This window comes from Mus caroli, unplaced genomic scaffold (genome assembly GCF_978045245.1).
Source record: "Mus caroli unplaced genomic scaffold, Mus_caroli_1 scaffold_14, whole genome shotgun sequence".
NCBI classification, from domain to species: Eukaryota; Metazoa; Chordata; class Mammalia; order Rodentia; family Muridae; genus Mus; species Mus caroli.
This window is the reverse complement of record NW_028227269.1, coordinates 71,062,036-71,081,339: the sequence shown is the minus strand read 5'-3', so window position 1 is coordinate 71,081,339 and position 19,304 is coordinate 71,062,036. Positions and strand designations below refer to the sequence as shown.

The following is a 19,304-nucleotide window of genomic DNA, read 5'->3' as shown; positions in this document are numbered from 1 at the left end:
TCTTCTTCTTCTCTCTCTCTCTCTCTCTCTCTCTCTCTCTCTCTCTCTCTCTCTCATTCTATTAGATACTTTCTTTATTTACATTTCAAATGTTATCCCCTTTCCTAGTTTCCCTTCTGAAAATCCTCTATCCTCTCCCCTCCCCAGCCCCCCAACTCCCCAGCTCATCCACTCCTGCTTCCTGGCCCTGGCATTCTCCTATACTGGGGCATAGAACCTTCACAGGACCAAAGGCCTCTCCTCCATTGATGACCCACTAGGCCATCCTCTGCAATATATACAGCTAGAGACACGAGTCCCACCATGCGTTTTCTTTGATTGGTGGTTTAGTCCCAGGGAGCACTGAGGTTACTGGTTAGTTCATATTGTTGTTCCTCCTATGGGGCTGCAAACCCCTTCAGCTCCTTGGGTACTTTTTCTAGCTCCTTCATTGGGGACCCTGTGCTCTGTCTAATGGATGACTGTGAGCATTAGTCAGGCACTGGAAGAGCCTCTCAAGAGACAGCTATATCAGGCTCCTGTCAGCAGAATCTTTTTGGCATCTGCAATAGTGTCTGTGTTTGGTGGTTGTTTATGGGATGGATCCCCAGGTGGGACAGTTTCCAGGTGGTCATTCCTTCAGTCTCTGCTCCCAACTTTGTCTTTGTAACTCCTTCCATGGGTATTTTGTTTCCCCTTCTAAGAAGAATCTAAGTATCCACACTTTGGTCTTCCTTCTTCTTGAGTTTCATGTGTTTTTCAAATTGTATCTTGGGTATTCTGAGCTTCTGGGCTAATATCCACTTATCAGTGAATGCATATCATGTTCTTTTGTGATTGGGTTGCCTACTTAAGATGATATCCTCCACATCCATCCATTTGTCTAAGAATTTCATAAATTCCTTGTTTTTAATAGCTGAGTAGTACTCCATTGTGTAAACGTACCACATTTTCTGTATCTATTCCTCTGTTGAAGGACATCTGGGTTCTTTCCAGCTTCTGGCTATTATAAATAAGGCTGCTATGAACATAGTGGAGCATGTGTCCTTATTACAAGTTGGAGCATCTTCTGGGTATATGCCCAGGAGTGGTATTGCTGGATCTTCTGGTAGAACTATGTCCAATTTTCTGAGGAATTGCCAAACTGTTTTCCAGAGTGGTTGTACCAGCTTGCAATCCCATAGCAATGAAGGAGTGTTCCTCTTTCTCCACATCCTCACCAGCATCTACTGTCACCTGAGTTTTTGATCTTAGCCATTCTGACTGGTGTGAGGTGGAATCTCAGGGTTGTTTTGATTTGATTTGCATTTCCATGATGATTAAGGATGTTGAACATTTTTTTTAGGTGCTTCTCAGCCATTCAATATTCCTCAGTTGAAAATTCTTTGTTTAGCTCTTACCCCATTGTTTTCATAGGGTCATTTGGTTCTCTGTAGTCCAACTTCTTGAGTTCTTTATATATATTGGATATTAGTCCCCTATCAGATTTAGGATTGGTAAAGATCTTTTCCCAATCTGTTGGTGGAAGTTTTGTCTTATTGGCAGTGTCCTTTGCCTTATAGAAGCTTTGCAATTTTATGAGGTCCCATTTGTTGATTCTTGATCTTACAGCACAAGCCACTGGTGTTCTGTTCAGGAAATTCCCCCCATGCCCATATCGTCAAGGCTCTTCCCCACTTTCTCCTCTATGTTTACATGTCTCTGGTTTTATGTGAAGTTCCTTGATCCACTTAGACTTGAGCTTTTTACAAGGAGATAAGAATGAGTCAATTCAAATTCTTCTACATGCTAACTGTCAGTTGAGCCAACACCATTTGTTGAAAATGATGTCTTCTTTCCACTGGATGGTTTTATCTCCTTTGTCAAAGATCAAGTGATCATAAGCATGTGGGTTCATTTCTGGGTCTTCAATTCTATTCCATTGATCTACCTGTCTGTCATTGTACCAGTACCATGCAGTTTTTTTTTTTGTTTTGTTTTGTTTTGTTTTTAAATCACAATTGCTTGAGGTCGGAGATAGTGATTCCACCAGAGATTCTTTTGTTGTTGAGAATAGTTTTTGCTATCCTAGGTTTTTTGTTATTCCAGATGAATTTGCAAATTGCCCTTTCTAACTCGGTGAAGAACTGAGTTGGAATTTTGATGGGGATTGCATTGTATTTGTAGATTGCTTTCGGCAAGTTAGCCATTTTTACTATATTAATCCTGCCAATCCATGAGCATGGGAGATCTTTCCATCTTCTGAGATCTTCTTTAATTTCTTTCTTCAGAGACTTGAAGTTCTTATCATACAGATCTTTCATGTCCTTAGTTAGAGTCACACCAAGGTATTTTATATTATTTGTGACTATTTTGAAGGGTGTTGTTTCCCTAATTTCTTTCTCAGCATGTTTATCCTTTGTGTAGAGAAAGGCCACTGATTTGCTTGAGTTAATTTTATATCCAGCTACTTCACTGAAGTTGTTTATCAGGTTTAGGAGTTCTCTGGTGGATTTTTTGGGGTCATTTATATATACTATCATATCATGTGCAAATAGTGATATTTTGACTTCTTCCTTTCCAAGTTGTATCCTTTGATCTCCTTTTGTTGTCTAATTGCTCTGGCTAGGACTTCAAGTACTATATTGAATAGGTAGGGAGAGAGTGGGCAGCCTTATCTAGTCCCTGATTTTAGTGGGATTGCTTCCAGCTTCTCACCATTTACTTTGATGTTTGTGGAGAGCCGTGCAGCGAGCAATCACTGTGGAGAGCCGTGCGCGTGCTGCGAGCAATCACCATTATAAGATGGCGCTGGCCTCTGCTGTGACTAACTAGTAAACAAGCCTTGTGCGCAAGTGCGAGAGTGAACTCACTCCTAGTCACTGCCCATTCTCGGGGTGTAATAGTGGTGTGATGGGCGAGCAACGAATCAAGAGCTGTCACGCCACATCAGGTGCTGAAACGTCATGTCTGAGTGCTATATAAGGGACTCCATTTTCTGGGGTCGGGATCTTCCTGAGAAGTAAGCAATAAAGCTTTGCCGCAGAAGATTTTGGTTGTCCTGAGTGTGTTCTTGCCGGCGGGGACAAAAGCTCGGGATAGATGTTGGCTACTGGTTTGCTGTAGATTGCTTTTATTACGTTTAGGTGTGGGCCTTGAATTCCTGATCTTTCCAAGACTTTTATCATGAATGGGTGTTGGATTTTGTCAAATGCTTTCTCCGCATCTAATGAGATGTTCATGTGGTTTTTGTCTTTGAGTTTGTTTATATAGTAGATTACATTGATAGATTTCTGCATACTGAACCATCCCTGTATCCCTGGAATAAAACCTACTTGATCATGATGGATGATCATTTTGATGTGTTCTTGGATTCAGCTTGTGAGAATTTTATTGAGTATTTTGCATCAATATACATAAGAGAAATTGGTCTGAAGTTCTCTTTCGTTGTTGGGTCTTTGTGTGGTTTAGGTATCAGAGTAATTGTGGCTTCATAGAGTGAATTGGGTAGAGTACCTTCTGTTTCTATTTTGTGGAATAGTTTGAGGAGTATTGGAATTAGGTCCTCTTTGAAGGGCTGATAGAACTCTGCACTAAACCCATCTGGTCCTGAGCTTTTTTTTTGGTTGGGAGACTATTAATGACTGCTTCTATTTCTTTAGGGGATATGGGACTGTTTGGATCAGTAATCTGATCCTGATTTAACTTTGGTACCTGGTATCTGTGTAGAAAATTGTCCATTTCATCCAGGTCTTCCAGTTGTGTTGAGCATAGCCCTTTGTAGTAGGATCTGATGATGCTTTGGATTTCCTCATGTTCATGTCTCCCTTTTCATTTCTGATTTTGTTCATTAGGATACTGCCCCTGTGCCCTCTAGTTAGTCTGGCTAAGGGTTTATCTATCTTGTTGATTTTCTCAAAGAACCAGCTCCTGGTTTTGTTGATTCTTTGAATAGTTCCTTTTGTTTCTATTGGACTGATTTCAACCCTGAGTTTGATTACTTCCTGCTGTCTACTCCTCTTGGGAGAATCTGCTTCCTTTTGTTCTAGAACTTTTAGGTGTGCTGTCAAGCTGCTTGTGTATGCTCTCTCCAGATTATTTTTGGAGGCACTCAGAGCTATGAATTTTCCTCTTAGGAATTCTTTCATTGTGTCCCATAAGTTTGGATATGTTGTGTCTTCATTTTCATTAAATTCTAACAAGTCTTTAATTCCTTTCTTTATTTCTTCCTTGACCAAGTTATCATTGAGTAGAGTATTGTTCAGCTTCCACGTGTATGTGGGCTTTCTATTATTTATGTTGCTATTAAAGATCAGCCCTAGTCCGTGGCGATCTGATAGGATTCATGGGATTATTTCCATCATTTTTGTATCTGTTTTGTGACTGATTATATGGTCAATTTTGGAGAGGTACAATTGGGTGCTGAGAAAAAAGGTATATCTTTTTGTTTTAGGATAAAATGTTCTATAGATATCAGTCAAACCCATTTGTTTCATAACTTCTGTTAGTTTCACTGTGTCTCTGTTTAGTTTGTTTCCAGGATCTGCCCATTGATGAGAGTGGGGTGTTGAATTCTCCCACTATTATTGTGTGTGATGCAATGTGTGCTCTGAGCTTTACTAACGTTTATTTAACGAATGTGGATGCCCTTGCATTTGGAGCATAGATGTTCAGAATTTAGAGTTTATCTTGGTAAATTTTACCTTTGATGAGTATCAAATGAGTATCCCTCCTTATCTTTTTTGATAACTTTAGTTATCAAAAATACTCAATAAAATTCTCACAAGCTGAATCCAAGAACACATCAAAATGATCATTTTTATCATGATCATGATAAAAAGTTGATTTTATTCGATATTAGAATGGTACTTCAGCTTGTTTCCTGGGACCATTTGCTTGGAAAATTGTTCTCCAGCCTTTTACTCTGAGGTAGTGCTGTCTGTGTCATTGAGGTCAGTTTCCTGTAAGCAGCAAAATGTCGGGTCCTGTTTACATAATCAGTCTGCTAGTCTATGTCTTTTTATTGGGGAATTGAGTCCATTAAGAGATATTAAGGAAAAGTGATTATTGTTTCCTGCTATTTTTGTTGTTAGAGTTGGAATTTTGTTCCTGTGGCTATCTTCTTTTAGGTTTGTTGAAATAATACTTTCTTGCTTTTTCTTAATTTCCCTCCTTGAATTCACAACTGTTGATCACTGAGCCAGTATCTAAGTATTTAAAGGTATTTCAGTTTTTTGGTTTTGTTTGTTTTTTGTTCCTATTGCAACATTTTTATTAAAAGTCCAGTCAGTGTCTGTGTTCTCTTGGAGCCAGCATGGCTCATTCCATGCAGTACCCAGGCAGTGTAGCCCTGGACAGAGACAGTGGACCTGGCACACCCAGGACACTCACTCCTCCCCTGCCTGCACTCTGAGAGGAGCCAGAGTCCAGGGCTGTATAGCCTTTTGATCCCCAGAGCTGTAGTTGCCTTTTTCTAGCTGCAATGGACAGCGAGTTCTGGATGCTGGTCTTGTGCGCCCTGCTGCTGCTAGCCTTTGGGCTGCTGAGCTTCCTGCGCTTGGATAGTGACCTGACGCTGCTGTGGGCTGCATGGATGGGCCAGCGTCCAGGTGAGAACCTTCTGTGGCCTCCAGCTTCAAGTGGGAGTTCTGATCTTTGCTGGGTAGGGTCCTCCTGGGCCGCTTCTAGTCGTCAAAGCCTCAGTGGTCCACCTGAGCCTTTCCTAGGGTTAAGGGTTAGGGAGGAAGAGACTGGGTAAAGGGAGCAGGCATGTTTGGCTTTGTTTTGTTTTTCGAGACAAGAGTTTCTCTGTGTAGCTCTGGCTGTCCTAGAACTCAGAAATCCACCTGGCTCTGCCTCCCAAGTGCTGGGATTAAAGGTGTGTGCCACCACTGCCTGGCTTGGAGGAAGCATTCTTATGGCCTGTCCATGGCTCTGTCTGTTCTGGAATTTACTGTGTAGAACAGGCTGGCCTTGAACTCACAGAGATCTACTTGCTTCTGCCTCCTGGGTGCTGGGATCAAAAGTGTGCGTCCCCTCCTGTTTTGCTTCTCTGGGATATCTGAGCATCACTATCCCATGCATATTCCTGCCAACTCTCCTCTTTCCTCAGCAGAACAGGCACTGATTGGCATGGTGGTGTGGGTTACTGGAGCGTCAAGTGGCATTGGCGAGGAGCTAGCTTTCCAGTTATCTAAACTCGGGGTCTCTCTGGTGCTCTCAGCCCGAAGGACGCAGGAGCTGGAGCGGGTGAAGAGAAGATGCCTGGGTGAGTCAATTCCCAACACCAGCCATGCTTCCCAGCAGGAGAATCCAAACTCAGCGGAGCTTTGGAAGTCAGGGAAAATGTAAGATTGTTTTGTATAGTTCATGCTAGCTCCTGAGCTTCATGCGTGCGTGTGTGCGTGCATGTGTACTGCCCAGACCTCCTCGTCTGTCACCTTTTTTTTTTAAATTAGGTATTTTCTTCATTTACATTTCCAGTGCTATCCCCAAAGTCCCCCATACCCTCCCCCTCCCAACTCCCCTACCCACCCACTCCCACTTCTTGGCCCTGGCGTTCCCCTGTACTGAGGAATATAAAGTTTGCACGACTAATGGGCCTCTCTTTCCACTGATGGCCTGGTCTGATACATATGCAGCTAGAGGCACAAGCTCTGGGGGGGTACTGGTTAGTTCATATCATTGTTCCACCTATAAGGTTGCAGATCCCTTTAGCTCCTTGGGTCCTTTTTCTAGCTCCTCTGTGGGACGCCTGACTCGCCAGCAAGAAAGACACCACAATAGGATCCTTCTGCACACGTTTATTGGGAGAGCATTGACTGTGTAGGCGAAAGACTCCGAGCCCTCGGTCTCTCACTCTTATATACTATCAGTTCCCATCCACTCACAGCAGGCCACATCACCTCACCAGGTAGGCAGCTTCAGCTAATCAGGGCAGCAGGGGCATATCTCCACCAAAATGGCTTCGCCAATAACCTGGTACACCTGCTCAGCTCTCACGATGTTTGTGGCTAGATGTATGAGGAAGTCAGGTGCAAATCATAAGACTTAGCTGCAGTCCCTGGCGTCTTTGGGACTGCCGCCACACCCGCTCCCCACACTCCTCCATTGGGGGCCCCCGGGATCCATCCAATAGCTGACTGTGAGCATCCACTTCTGTGTTTGTTAGGCCCCAGCATAGTCTCACCTCTTAAGCAGCCGCTTTTTCTTGCCTTTTTTTTCTTTTCGGCCACCTTTCTTCCTTCCCTCCCTCCCTCCCTCCCTCCCTCCCTCCCTCCCTCCCTCCTTTCCTTCCTTCCTTCCTTCCTTCCTTCCTTCCTTCCTTCCTTCCTTTCTTTTTTCTTTCTTTCTTTCTTTCTTTCTTTCTTTCTTTCTCAATTTTATTTATTTTTAAAATTTATTTTTACACTCCATATTTTATTCCCCGCCCCTCATCTACCCTTCAACTGTTCCACATCCCGCACCTCCTCTCCACCTTCTGTTGCCACATAGATATCCTCACTCCCCTCCCCACCTGACCTCTAAACTCCCTGGAGCCTCCAGTCTCTTGAGGGTAAGAGCATCATCTCTGAATGAACACAGAACCTGAGGTTCTCTACTGTATGTGTTGGGGGCCTCATATTAGTTGGTGTATGCTGTCTGTTTGGTCGTCCAGTGTTTGAGAGATCTCAGGGGTCCAGATTAATTGAGACTGCTGGTCCTCCTACAGGATTGTTCTTCTCTTCAGCTTCTTTCAGCTTTCCCTAATTCAACAACAGGGGTCAGCTGCTTCTGTCCATTGCTACTGACTCTTTCAGTTGCTTGTTGGGCCTTTTATAGGGCTGTCATGATAGGTCCCTTTTTGTGAATATTCCATAGCCTCAGTTGTTGTATCAGGCCTTGGGGCCTCCCCTTGAGCTGGATCCCACTTTGGGCCCATCGCTGGACCTTCTTTTCCTCAGGTTCTTCTCCATTTCCATTCTGTAATTCTTTTAGACAGGAACAATTATGGGTCAGAGATGTGACTGTGGGATGGCAACCTCATCCCTCACTTGATGCCCTGTCTTCATGCTGGAGTTGGGCTCTATAAGTTCCCTGTCCCTACTGTCTGGCATTTCATCTAAGGTCCCCCCCCCCCCCCCCGACCAGCACCCCCTTGAGTCCTGAGAGTCTCTTACCTCCCAGGTCTCTGGTTTCAGCTACCTTTCTACTCTCATTTTTATTTATTTATTTATTTTTTCACAGATTCTTGCCCATTCTGTCAGGGTTGGTGGAACAAAGGTTGGGTAGTGATCAAATGACTTATAAGTTGCCTGAGAGGAAGAATACATTGACTCTTAGCCATAACATACAAATTTGATTATTGAAATACTCACGGAAGGGGCAACCATGCTATTTTGCCGTTTTTGAGTTTTAACATAATCATGTTCAATTAGAAAGCTGGCTGGGGTTAAAAAAAAAAAATCATTGTTTAGTTGAGTTGATTCTGAGTTTCCCCCCAGAATATATTTTTGGATGACTTCTTTTTCTTTTAATCACTGACTTGTTTTGCTTGAGTTGATTAACTCTCCAGCAATGAGAATTTGTTTTCCTGTTACTGCTCAACGAAGCCACACTCCTGTCTCTGGATACTGCTATCAAAGACCCCAGTACCAGTGGCCCATGCTGGTAATGATCTGACTTATGGTATGAGTTTCATTCGACAGTCAGTATGTTGAATGTATTCCCTGTCTTCCCACACTGTTCCCCCTTTCCTTTCCCACTTTTCCATTAGCTTATATTCTTTTCACATCTGCTTTCATCACACACACACACACACACACACACCTTTACTTTATGTCTCTTATTAGTTATTTCTAGCTTTATTTCATTATGTTACATTAAACTACAACAAACAAAATTTAAGATCTTTGGTTTTTCATAGATCACTTTAATGATCTCAAATGTTACCTGCTTTAGAGATAGTATGATGGTCTCCTAATAAGCATACAGAGTCTGTAGCTAGTGTGTGGAATATTCTGCAGAAGCCTGACAGTTTTATTTGATTTATTGTGAGGTTTAACTGCAATTTCTTTATTGATTTTTTTCTGTTTGTTTGAGTGATTGACAGTTGAGTATTATTTTATCTGCCTCTTACGTCCTGTTATATACAGTTAGGCACCCTGTGTTAACCTCATGTGCACTTATGCTTGCTCTAGCCTTGCGGTGCATCCTCCTCCTATTCTAATTTTGGTTCAATACTCTTTTATGGGTTACACGTATAAATAATGTTTTACCTTGGTTACATTTCACTTGATATATTAATTTACGTTATTTCCCTGATGGCGTGTGTGTGTGTGTGTGTGTGTGTGTGTATGTATGTTCGCGCACGTGCTTCCCACATGCCACATGTGTCTTAAAAAGTTGGATCTTGTTTCTTAATCCAGTAAGCAGATGTGTATCTTTCTGGAGACTTAAGAGAGCACACACACTAAGGGTCATTATTGAGCGGACTAGCTTTGTTAGTTGATGAAACTTTGTTTATTTTTCTGGTTATCCCAATCGTTGTCTGCTCTTTCCTTTTTCCTTTGTTTGCCTTAATTGTTTGCTGGAAATGGCTGTTTTTTAGTTCTCTTTTGTACATTTTTCCTCCCAAGAAGTCTATTGTGTGGCTCTCACTGATCAAGATTATATTTTACCATTCTCCGTGTAGTTTATAAGCCCCTCATGGCTTATCAAGGCTTTTCTTCATTGTGTAGTTTTGGTATCTTGACTATAAGATGTCACAGAAGGCTCTCTGCTAATGTCTTCTTGGGTTCTAAGCACTTTTGTTCTTGCACGTCCATTTCTTCCCTACATTTGGAGTCTCTCTCTAGATTCTCTATATCATTGATTTTTTTTTTTTTTGTTTTTTTATTTCAGGTCTTCTGTCTTCCCCCACAAATATCATTGATTTTTTTTTTTGTTTGTTTTTTTATTTCAGGTCTTCTGTCTTCCCCCACAAAGTACTTATTTACTTACTTAATTTTTTGTTTGTTTTCGGCTTTTTTTGAAGCAGGGTTTCTCTATGTAGCCTTGGCTATCCTGGAACTTGATCTATACACTAGTCAGTGTGGCCTTGAATTCAGAGCTTCAGCTGCCTCTGCCTCCCAAGTGCTGGGATTAAAGACATGGGCCACTACAGCACACATCATCCTCTAAAAATTCTTAGGATTGAGTTCTTAATCATGTTTTGGGTACTGTGGTAGCGCTTTCTTCAGGGTTTTCCCCTCTTCTTTCTTTTTTGATGTTTGAATGTGGCATTGACCCCCATGCCCACTGTTTTTTTAATCAAATCTCAGTTGCTCTATTTTACCGATGAAGACTCAGGAGCCAGATGCTGGGGTGAAAGCCTGCTAGCTCAGAGAGACAGAGAAAGCCGCTTACCTTCCTCCACAGCTGACACCCCCTCACACACAAAACTCTCCTTTCTACACCATACCAAAAACCCCTTCACTCTGAATGTCCCTTCCTTCTCTCCCTGTGTGCCTCTCTATCCGTTTTCCTAACTCCCTCTTACACTTTATGTTTTTTTTTTTTCTTTTCTTTTCTATGTTCACTCCCTGTCAGCTGGTTGCTTGCTCTGCCTCTTGACCCATGGTTGACTTAAATAATCCTGTTTACAACAAACAGAAAGTTCTTGGATTAAAGGTGTGTGCTAGGGCTGACCTGTGGCCACAACTGGAAAGAGGTTTTTTTTTTTTCCCAGTGAATCTTAGTGTTCACAGTATGATCAAATAGCCAGCAACCTCCACCTTCCCTTTCATGCCTCCGGTTTCTTCGTCCACTTGATCTAGTCTATTGAGAGCACTGCTAAATTGACATTCATTTTGTTGTTGTTGTTGTTGTTTGGCTTTTGTCAGCAACTCAGTTTCCTTGCTGAATTTCGCACCCGTGCTTCTGCCTTTATCATTTCTTTTTCTCTTTTTCTTTCTTTCTTTCCCTTTATCTTTTCTGTTGCTAATATTTTATAGGATGGTACAATAAAGACTACACACAAGCAACAGAATTAGGTAACTATAAGAAGAGGAATCCAAAGGGAAACATAAATGCTTATTTATAGGAAAAGAAAATATCAAAAATGCTAAAAGTATCGAGGAAAAAAAGAGAAGCAATTGCACAAGGAGGGGAAGGAGGAATAGGGATACCTCTTTCGTCTGGCATCTAAAGATCAGTCTGCTAGGTACAGGGAAGGAACTGAGTCCTGAAGTTTGACTCTCTTATCTTTCTTACCGAGTAGTCTGTTGTTGACCACAGACAAGTCATGTGGCAAATATCCAGCAGCTTTCCTTCTTGGGGGAGCTTTTCTTCTTTTTGTACCAGGAGCATCTGATGGTCACTTGAAGCTTTGCAGCATATGAGCAGGGGGCTGATCCCATGCCACATAGACTCCCTTGGAGTGACTATGTATGCGCAATGTGTCTCCTGCCTGGGGTGGGGCTGGGGAAGAGGAAACAGCACTGATTGGCATCTGTTCAGGCAATCTGGTCTCTGTGCTTTATAAATCACTTTATTAAAGGCTTGGTGGTAGAGGCTCAGGGTAGAGCACTTGCCTAGCACAGGTAAGAATCTGTGTTCAATCTCTAATTCTGCAAAATAATAAAATCTGCTTCTTAGTGTCTGCTTTCTATATAATCTGGCAGCAGGGCCCTGGACTCTACCTGATCTAAATGAAACTCGCTGATTCTGGAACTCTGTGAAAGAACATCTAAGGCCCGGGTGGAGATGGGGATTTAACACTGGCTTGTATGAAGTCCCGGGTTCAGTTGCCAGACCAAATTAAAATGAAGACTAACAATGACACTTTGTGGGGGGTATTTCTTTTCCTTTTTTTGTGTGTGTTTTTGTTTTTGTTTTGTTTTGTTTTTTTGTTTTTTTGAGACAGGGTTTCTCTGTGTAGCCCTGGCTGTCCTGGAACTCACTTTGTAGACCAGGCTGGCCTAGACTCAGAAATCTGCCTGCCTCTGCCTCCATTAAAGGCGTGTGCCACCTCACCCAGCTTCCTTTTTTTTTTTCACATGGAAAACGTTAGCATTTAATTAACCTCCGGTGTGGCTTTTAAGCCACCAGAACACAGGCACCTCCAACACCCTTAATCTTCTCTTCAGCTCTTCTGCTGAAGAATTTAGCCTTCACGATGACAGGTTGCTTAGGGAGCTTTCCCTTGCCCAGAACTTTGTAGTAGCCTGATCGAACAACATCAATGATGGGAGCAGCTCCAGTCTTGTTTTTTGCTGCATTGACCCGTGTCTGCTTGCTGACCAACGTCCACAGTTTATCCAGGTTGACTGTTGGGCAGAAACTCTGGTTCCTTTTCAAGTGGTAATGCCGCATACCAACTTTCCCAAAGTAACCTGGGTGATATTTGTCAAAGTTGATCCTGTGGTGATGCATGCCTCCAGCATTCCCGTGGCCGCCTGGGTGCTTGCAGTGCTTACCGATGCGGCCCTGGCCGTGACTCACGTGGCCCCGGATTTTTCCGGGTCTTCCTCAGTCTGGATGGCTTGGCGGTGGCAGAAAGGGAAAAGGCTTTTTCTTTTTTTAAACTAATGCTTTCTTTTCTTTTTCCTTTTTTTTTTAAAAAGATTTATTTATTTATTTTATGTATGTGAGTACACTGTAGCAGTACAGATGGTTGTGAGCCTTCATGTGGTTGTGTTTGTTCAGTCCCTGCTCTATCTGGCCCAGAGATTTATTTATTATTATACATAAGTACACTGTAGCTGTCTTCAGACACACCAGAAGTGGGTGTCAGATCTCATTACAGGTGGTTGTGAGTCACCATCTGGTTTCTGGGATTTGAACTCAGGACCTTCGGAAGAGCAGTCAGTGCTCTTACCCTCTGAGCCATCTTGCCAGCCTCATGAACATATTTCAAGACAAATGTAGCTATACTAATAAATGAGCTGTGGGTTTCTATTGTGCATTTTTTGTTTTTGTGGTTTGTTCTGTTTTGTTTGCGGTAGAATAATCTTGATTTTGCCAGAGTTCTTTCATGAGTCCCACTACGTCTCTCCATGCCTTTTGAAAGATGCAGGGATAGACTTAGTAAGAGCAGGGAAGAGCTTGATTGGCTTGTAGCGTGACTTTATCACTAATGTGCTGATGTATCTTAATTCAGAGAATGGCAACATGAAAGAAAAAGACATATTGGTTTTGCCTCTTGACCTGGCTGACACAAGTTCCCATGATACTGCTACCAAAGCTGTTCTCCGGGAGTTTGGGAGAGTAAGTAGCAATTTTTGTTGATAGAATATGCCTTATATCACTTTTCCCACTTTGGTTAAAATTGCCAAAGAGATCTCTTTTTTTTTTTTTGGTGGGAACAGCTTATTTGAGGCACTAGAATAGCAGCAGGAAGCCAATGTGGGCAGAGAGGGCAGGATGGGACTCAACTGCATCAGGTGGTGGGAGCCTTCATCTGGAGGGGTGGCAGCTCTCCATGGGCAGTCTCCTGAACAGAGTACAAGGTGGGTATAGTGATACCAGGGGAAGGAGTTTGGGTGGCGACACAGGCCTTCTGCTCTAGACTCTGTCAGGTCTTCTTTGCCCACCCCAGAATACAAGTGACTTCATTCACACACAGATACACTGAGCACACAGATGTACATCCATTTGGGTTAGACATCCTTGTCAGTGTGTCCACAAGATTCGGCGCTGACTCTGGTACTCTTGACACTCCAAGGAAATCTTCATCCCTTCGCTGGTTCCCCAAGGGAGGTTATAGGACTGGCTCTGGAAGCAAGGGTAGCCAGTACCACTTCAACAGAGCAGGTATGGGTGAATTTGCTACTTAGCCCTGACGTTGAGAGAGTGTGGAGGGGGAACTAGACACACCCAGGAGGAGCTGAAGGTTCCTAGGGTCCTCTGGGACCTAAGGGGAGCTGGGCTTTTCCTGAGCTGGGGGGATATGGAGAACACAGGGGGGATGGTCAGGGGCTCAGCTGTAGCAGAGCCAGCAAGCTAAGCAGGAGTCCAAGGCCCAGTAGTGAGATACTGGCACGGAGTCCGAAATTGCAGAAGGGGCTTTGGCAGCAGTAGCTATTCACGGGTGCCACACTGAGACTGATATTGATGTTCTCGTGGGGCAGGTCGGAGAGCAGCTCTTGTTCAGGGTATAGCCAAGGTTGATATTCCCAAAGCCGGCAGCAGCAAATAGCGTGGTACAGTAATTGTCTGTGTCCTGGCATAAAACTGATCGGAGCAGGAGAAGCACATCAGGAAATGAACTTGCTCCACGCCCAGAAGGGCTACCTGCACCACAGGCTGGAAGACTCTCATGCTGGAAGTGGCGGACATCTGCTGAAGGGTCACAAGCCAAAAAAGCCTACTCCAGGGGAAGCGGCCTCGAAGATAATACCGAAACCTTGGGTCTTGAAGATCTTTAAAGGCTGAATGCCGCCAAAGAGATTCTTATCTGTGGCGACTCATTCAAAGTGATTCACATGGGATGCAGTAGTGGATCAGGTCTATCACTTCTATTTCTTTTTTTTTAATTTTTAATATTTTTATTACATATTTTCCTCAGTTACATTTCCAATGCTATCCCAAAAGTCCCCCATAGCACCCCCCACTTCCCTACCCACCCATTCCCATTCTTTTGGCCCTGGCATTCCCCTATATTGGGGCATATAAAGTTTGCAAGTCCAATGGGCCTCTCTTTCCAGTGATGGCCGACTAGGCCATCTTTCGATACATATGCAGCTAGAGACAAGAGCTCCAGGGTTCTGGATAGTACATCATGTTGTTCCAACAATAGGGTTGCAGATCCCTTTAGCTCCTTGGGTACTTTCTCTAGCTTCTCCATTTGGAGCCCTGTGATACATCCAATAGCTGACTGTGAACATCCACTCCTGTGTTTGCTAGGCCCCGGCATCGTCTCACAAGAGACAGCTATATTTGGGTCCTTTCAGCAAAATCTTGCTAGTGTATGCCACTTCTATTTCTTGATCTCTGGGTCTTGAACTTTAGGTCATTAGTTTTTTGTTTTTTTGCTTTTTATTTTTTTAACCTTTTCAACTCATAATTCCTATTTTAGACAAAAGGACCAAAAATTCACAACTATGATATTTATGAGTTTTGGTGTATTTTTGTGAATTGTTACTTAAACTGAATAGGTGAATTCTATTGATTTTTCTTCTTATTTTGTTTGTGTTTTGTTTTGTTTCAAGCTAGGGTCTTACTAAGTAGCTCTAACTGTTCTGGAACACATTGTATAGACCGAACTGGCCTTGAACTCAGAGAGATCTTGCTTGCCTCTACCTCCCAAGTGCTGGGATTAAAGGCATGCATCCCTATACCTGAATTGATTGTATCTTCTTACAGTTGAGTTTAGAAATGTAACATTGCTGTATTGATTAGTTGAATTAACAACATAACCACTCATCACTAGGAATTCCATTCATAGACCATGTCTCAGTCAGGGTTTCTATTCCTGCACAAACATCATGACCAAGAAGCAAGCTGGGGAGGAAAGGGTTTATTTAGCTTACATTTCTACACTGCTGTTCATCACCAAGGAAGTCAGGACTGGAACTCATACAGGTCAGGAAGCAGGAGCTGATGCAGAGGCCATGGAGGGATGTTATTTACTGGCTTGCCTCCCCTGGCTTGCTCAGCCTGCTTTCTTATAGAACCAAGACTACCAGCCCAGAGATGGTCCCACCCACAAGGGGCCTTTCCCCCTTGATCACTAATTGAGAAAATGCCTTACAGCTGGATCTCATGGAGGCATTTCCTCAACTGAAGCTCCTTTCTCTGTGATGACTCCAGCTGTGTCAAGTTGACACACAACCAGCCAGAACAGACCATCTCTAAAGAATCTTCTTTCTGACTTTAATTAGATTGACATTCTGGTCAACAATGCTGGAGAATCCAATTACTGCTTTGCTGTGGATGCCAACCTGGATGTCTTCAAGGTGCTAATGGAGGTGAACTACTTAGGGACAGTGTCATTGACCAAGTGTGTTCTGCCTCACATGATGGAGAGAAAGCAAGGAAAGATTGTGATCATGAACAGCCTTGCGGGAATTCAACCCAGCCCTCTTTGCTGTGGGTATATTGCCAGCAAACATGCTCTTCGGGTAAGGCTGTTTCAACTCAATTCTGTTAGCATTGACTGCAATGTGCATGAGGGATTTGTCCATCAATGGGTGAGGTTGATGAAACTAAGGGATAATGGGCTACAGAAAGAGAACAACTTTGAGACTACAGCACCAGTCAATAACCAAAAATATTAGAGATGTGCATGGTTACTACTTATTCAACAGATTTTTTTTTATTGTGCACCTGCATGAGATGAATTCTGGGGAGAAAGATTATTTTTGATCTAGCAAGTATAATGTCTTTTGCCTTAGCCCATTGCAACATTTTCAAGACAAATTGTGAGTCTACCCTTTCTTCTCTGCTCTTATTCTTTTTTTTTTTAAATTTGTACTATTTAAGTGCATTTTATATATCAAACATAGTAATAATATTGAGTATTTTGAGAATCAAATAATACATAAAATTTTGTTTAACTTTTATATTCATATCCTTGCATACCCTAAAAATATCATTAATGAATATTTAATACTCTCCATAATTGAGGATTCTCTATCTAATGTTGAATACTATATTGTTTCAAAACATACAAATTATTCTTTGGGAATTAAGCATAGTAAAAGAGCATAAAATATTAAAATGATCATTAAGAAATATATTCAAAATCCCTTCTATGATACCATCTGACATAGTAAGAAACTATTCAAAATCATTATATATCTGTGTACATTGTCTAACAATCAGCTTACTTAAAAAGATTATCAGTGTTTCTAGGAGAGAAATTATTTTATCAGTAAGTATATTTTAAAATTTTCAAAATAGCGCAAACTCTTTGAAGTTAAAGATTAAGAAAATGCTAATTTCAAGCACAGTGAGAAAAATTATCAATAATATTTCCAGACAGAATAATTATTTTAAGATATAATTCATTGTTATGTCTCCCTTTTTATTTCTGATTTTATTAATTTGGATACTGTTTCTGTGCTCTCTGGTTAGTCGGGCTAAGGGTTTACCTATCTTGCTGATTTTCTCAAAGAACCAGTTCCTGGTTTTCTTGGTTCTTTGTATAGTTCTTTTTGTTTCTATTTGGTTGATTTCAGCCCTGAGTTGACTATTTCCTGCCGTCTACTCCTCTTGTGTGTATTTGCTTCTTTTTGTTCTAGAGCTTTCAGGTATGCTGTCAAGTTGCTAGTGTAAGCTCTCTCCAGTTTCTTTTTGAAGGCACTTAGAGCTATGAGTTTCCTCTTACCACTGTTTTCATTGTGTCCCATAAGTTTTGGTATGATGTGTTTTCATTTCCATTAATTTCTAAAAAGCCTTTAATTTCTTTCTTTATTTCTTCATTGACCAAGTTATCATCGTCGAGGAGAGCATTGTTCAGCTTCCATGTGTATGTGTGCTTTCCGTTGTTTTTGTTGGTATTTAAGACCAGCCTTCGTCTGTGGTGATCTGATGCGGTGCATGAGATTGATTATTTCAATCTTTGTGTATGTGTTGAGGCCTGTTTTGTGACCAATTATATGGTCAATTTTGGAGAAGGTACCATGAGGTGCTGAGAAGAAGGTATATTTTTCTGCTTTAGGATGAAATACTCTATAAATATCTGTTAAATCTTTTTGGTTCATAACTTCTGTTAGTTTCACTGTGTCTCTGTTTAGTTTCTGTTTCCATGATCTGTCCATTACTGAGAGTGGAGTGTTGAAGTCTCCCACTATTATTATGTGGGGTATGATGTGTGCCTGGAGATTTAGTAAAGTTTTTTATTTTTTATGAATGTGGGTGCCCTTACATTTGCAGCATAGATGTTCAGAATTGAGAGTTCATCTCAGTAGATTTTTCCTTTGACCAGTGTGAAGTGTCCTTCCTTATCTTTTTTGATAACTTTAGGTTGAAAGTCAATTTTATTCGATATTAGAATGGCTTCTCCAGCTTGTTTTTTTGGACCACTTGCTTGGAAAATTGTTTTCCAACCTTTTACTCTGAGGTATTATCTGTCTTTGACGCTGAGGTGAGTTTCCTGTATGCAGCAAAATGTTGGGTCCTGTTTACATAACCAGTCTGTTAGTCTATGTATTTTTATTGGGGAACTGAGTCCATTGATATTAAGAGATATTAAGGGAAAGTGATTGTTGCTTCCTGTTATTTTTATTGTTAGAGGTGGAATTATGTCTATTTGGCTATCTTTTTTTTTTTTTTTTTGGTTTGTTAAAAGAAGATTACTTTCTTGCTATTTCTAGGGTGTAGTTTCCTTCCTTGTGTTGGAGTTTTCCATTTATTATCCTTTGAAGGGCTGGATTTATGGAAAGATATTATGTAAATTTGGTTTTGTCATGGAATATCTTGTTTTCTCCATCTGTGGTAATTGAGAGTTTTGCTGGGTATAGTAGCCTGGGCTGGCATTTGTGTTCTCTTAGGGTCTGTATGACATCTGTCCAGGATCTTCTAGGTTTCATAGTCTTTGGTGAGAAGTTTGGTATAATTCTGATAGGTCTACCTTTATATGTTACTTGACCTTTCTCCCTTACTGCTTTTAATATTCTTTCTTTGTTTAGTGCATTTGATGTTTTGATTATTATGTGACAGGAGGTATTTCTTTTCTGATCCAGTCTATTTGCAGTCCTGTAGGCTTCTTGTATGTTCATGGGCACCTTTTTCTCTAGGTTAGGGAAGTTTTCTTCTATAATTTCGTTGAAGATATTTACTAGCCCTTTAAGTTGGGAATCTTCATTCTCTTCTGTGCCTATTAACCTTAGGTTTCATCTTCTCATTATGTCCTGGATTTCCTGGTTATTTGGGTTAGGAACTTTTTGCTTTTTGCATTTTCTTTGACTGTTGTGTCAATGTTTTCTATGGTATTCTGCACACGAGATTCTCTCTTCTATCTCTTGTATTCTGTTTGGTGATGCTTGCATCTATGACTCTTGATCTCTTCCCTAGGTTTTCTAACTCTAGAGTTGTCTCCCTTTATGATTTCTTTGTTGTTTATATTTCCATTTTTAGATCTTGGATGGTTATGTTCATTTCCTGCTCCTCGTTGATTGTGTTTTCCTGTAATTCTTTAAGGTATTTTTGTGTTTCCTCTTTAAGGGCTTCTAGCTATTTACCTGTGTTCTCCTGTATTTTTTTTTTAATTTTTAATATTTTTTATTATGTATTTTCCTCAATTACATTTCCAATGCTATCCCAAAAGTCCCCCATAGTGCCCCCCACTTCCCTAACCACCCATTCCCATTCTTTTGGCCCTGGCATTCCCCTATATTGGGGCATATAAAGTTTGCAAGTCCAATGGGCCTCTCTTTCCAGTG

General features: G+C 41.5%; 1 protein-coding gene and 2 pseudogenes across 3 annotated transcripts in view; 1 reads left to right on the top strand and 2 right to left on the bottom strand.

The window, feature by feature from the left end:
- Positions 1 to 5,237: 5,237 nt before the first annotated feature.
- LOC110288935 (dehydrogenase/reductase SDR family member 7-like) overlaps positions 5,238 to 19,304 on the top strand; it is a 38,903-nt gene continuing 24,836 nt past the window's right edge. For 2 of the 3 annotated variants that reach the window (XM_085830449.1, XM_021155167.3), the window contains exons 1-4: positions 5,238 to 5,567; positions 6,071 to 6,226; positions 13,079 to 13,185; positions 15,801 to 16,040. In XM_085830449.1, coding sequence (XP_085686575.1) covers positions 5,441 to 5,567; positions 6,071 to 6,226; positions 13,079 to 13,185; positions 15,801 to 16,040 — 630 coding nt within the window. In that variant the 5' untranslated portion in view covers positions 5,238 to 5,440. The remainder of the gene's footprint in view (positions 5,568 to 6,070; positions 6,227 to 13,078; positions 13,186 to 15,800; positions 16,041 to 19,304) is intronic. The other variant, XM_021155168.3, reaches the window with a different exon arrangement.
- On the bottom strand, positions 11,962 to 12,976 carry LOC110288934 (large ribosomal subunit protein uL15 pseudogene; annotated as a pseudogene).
- LOC110288936 (lymphocyte antigen 6E pseudogene) lies at positions 13,890 to 14,256 on the bottom strand (annotated as a pseudogene).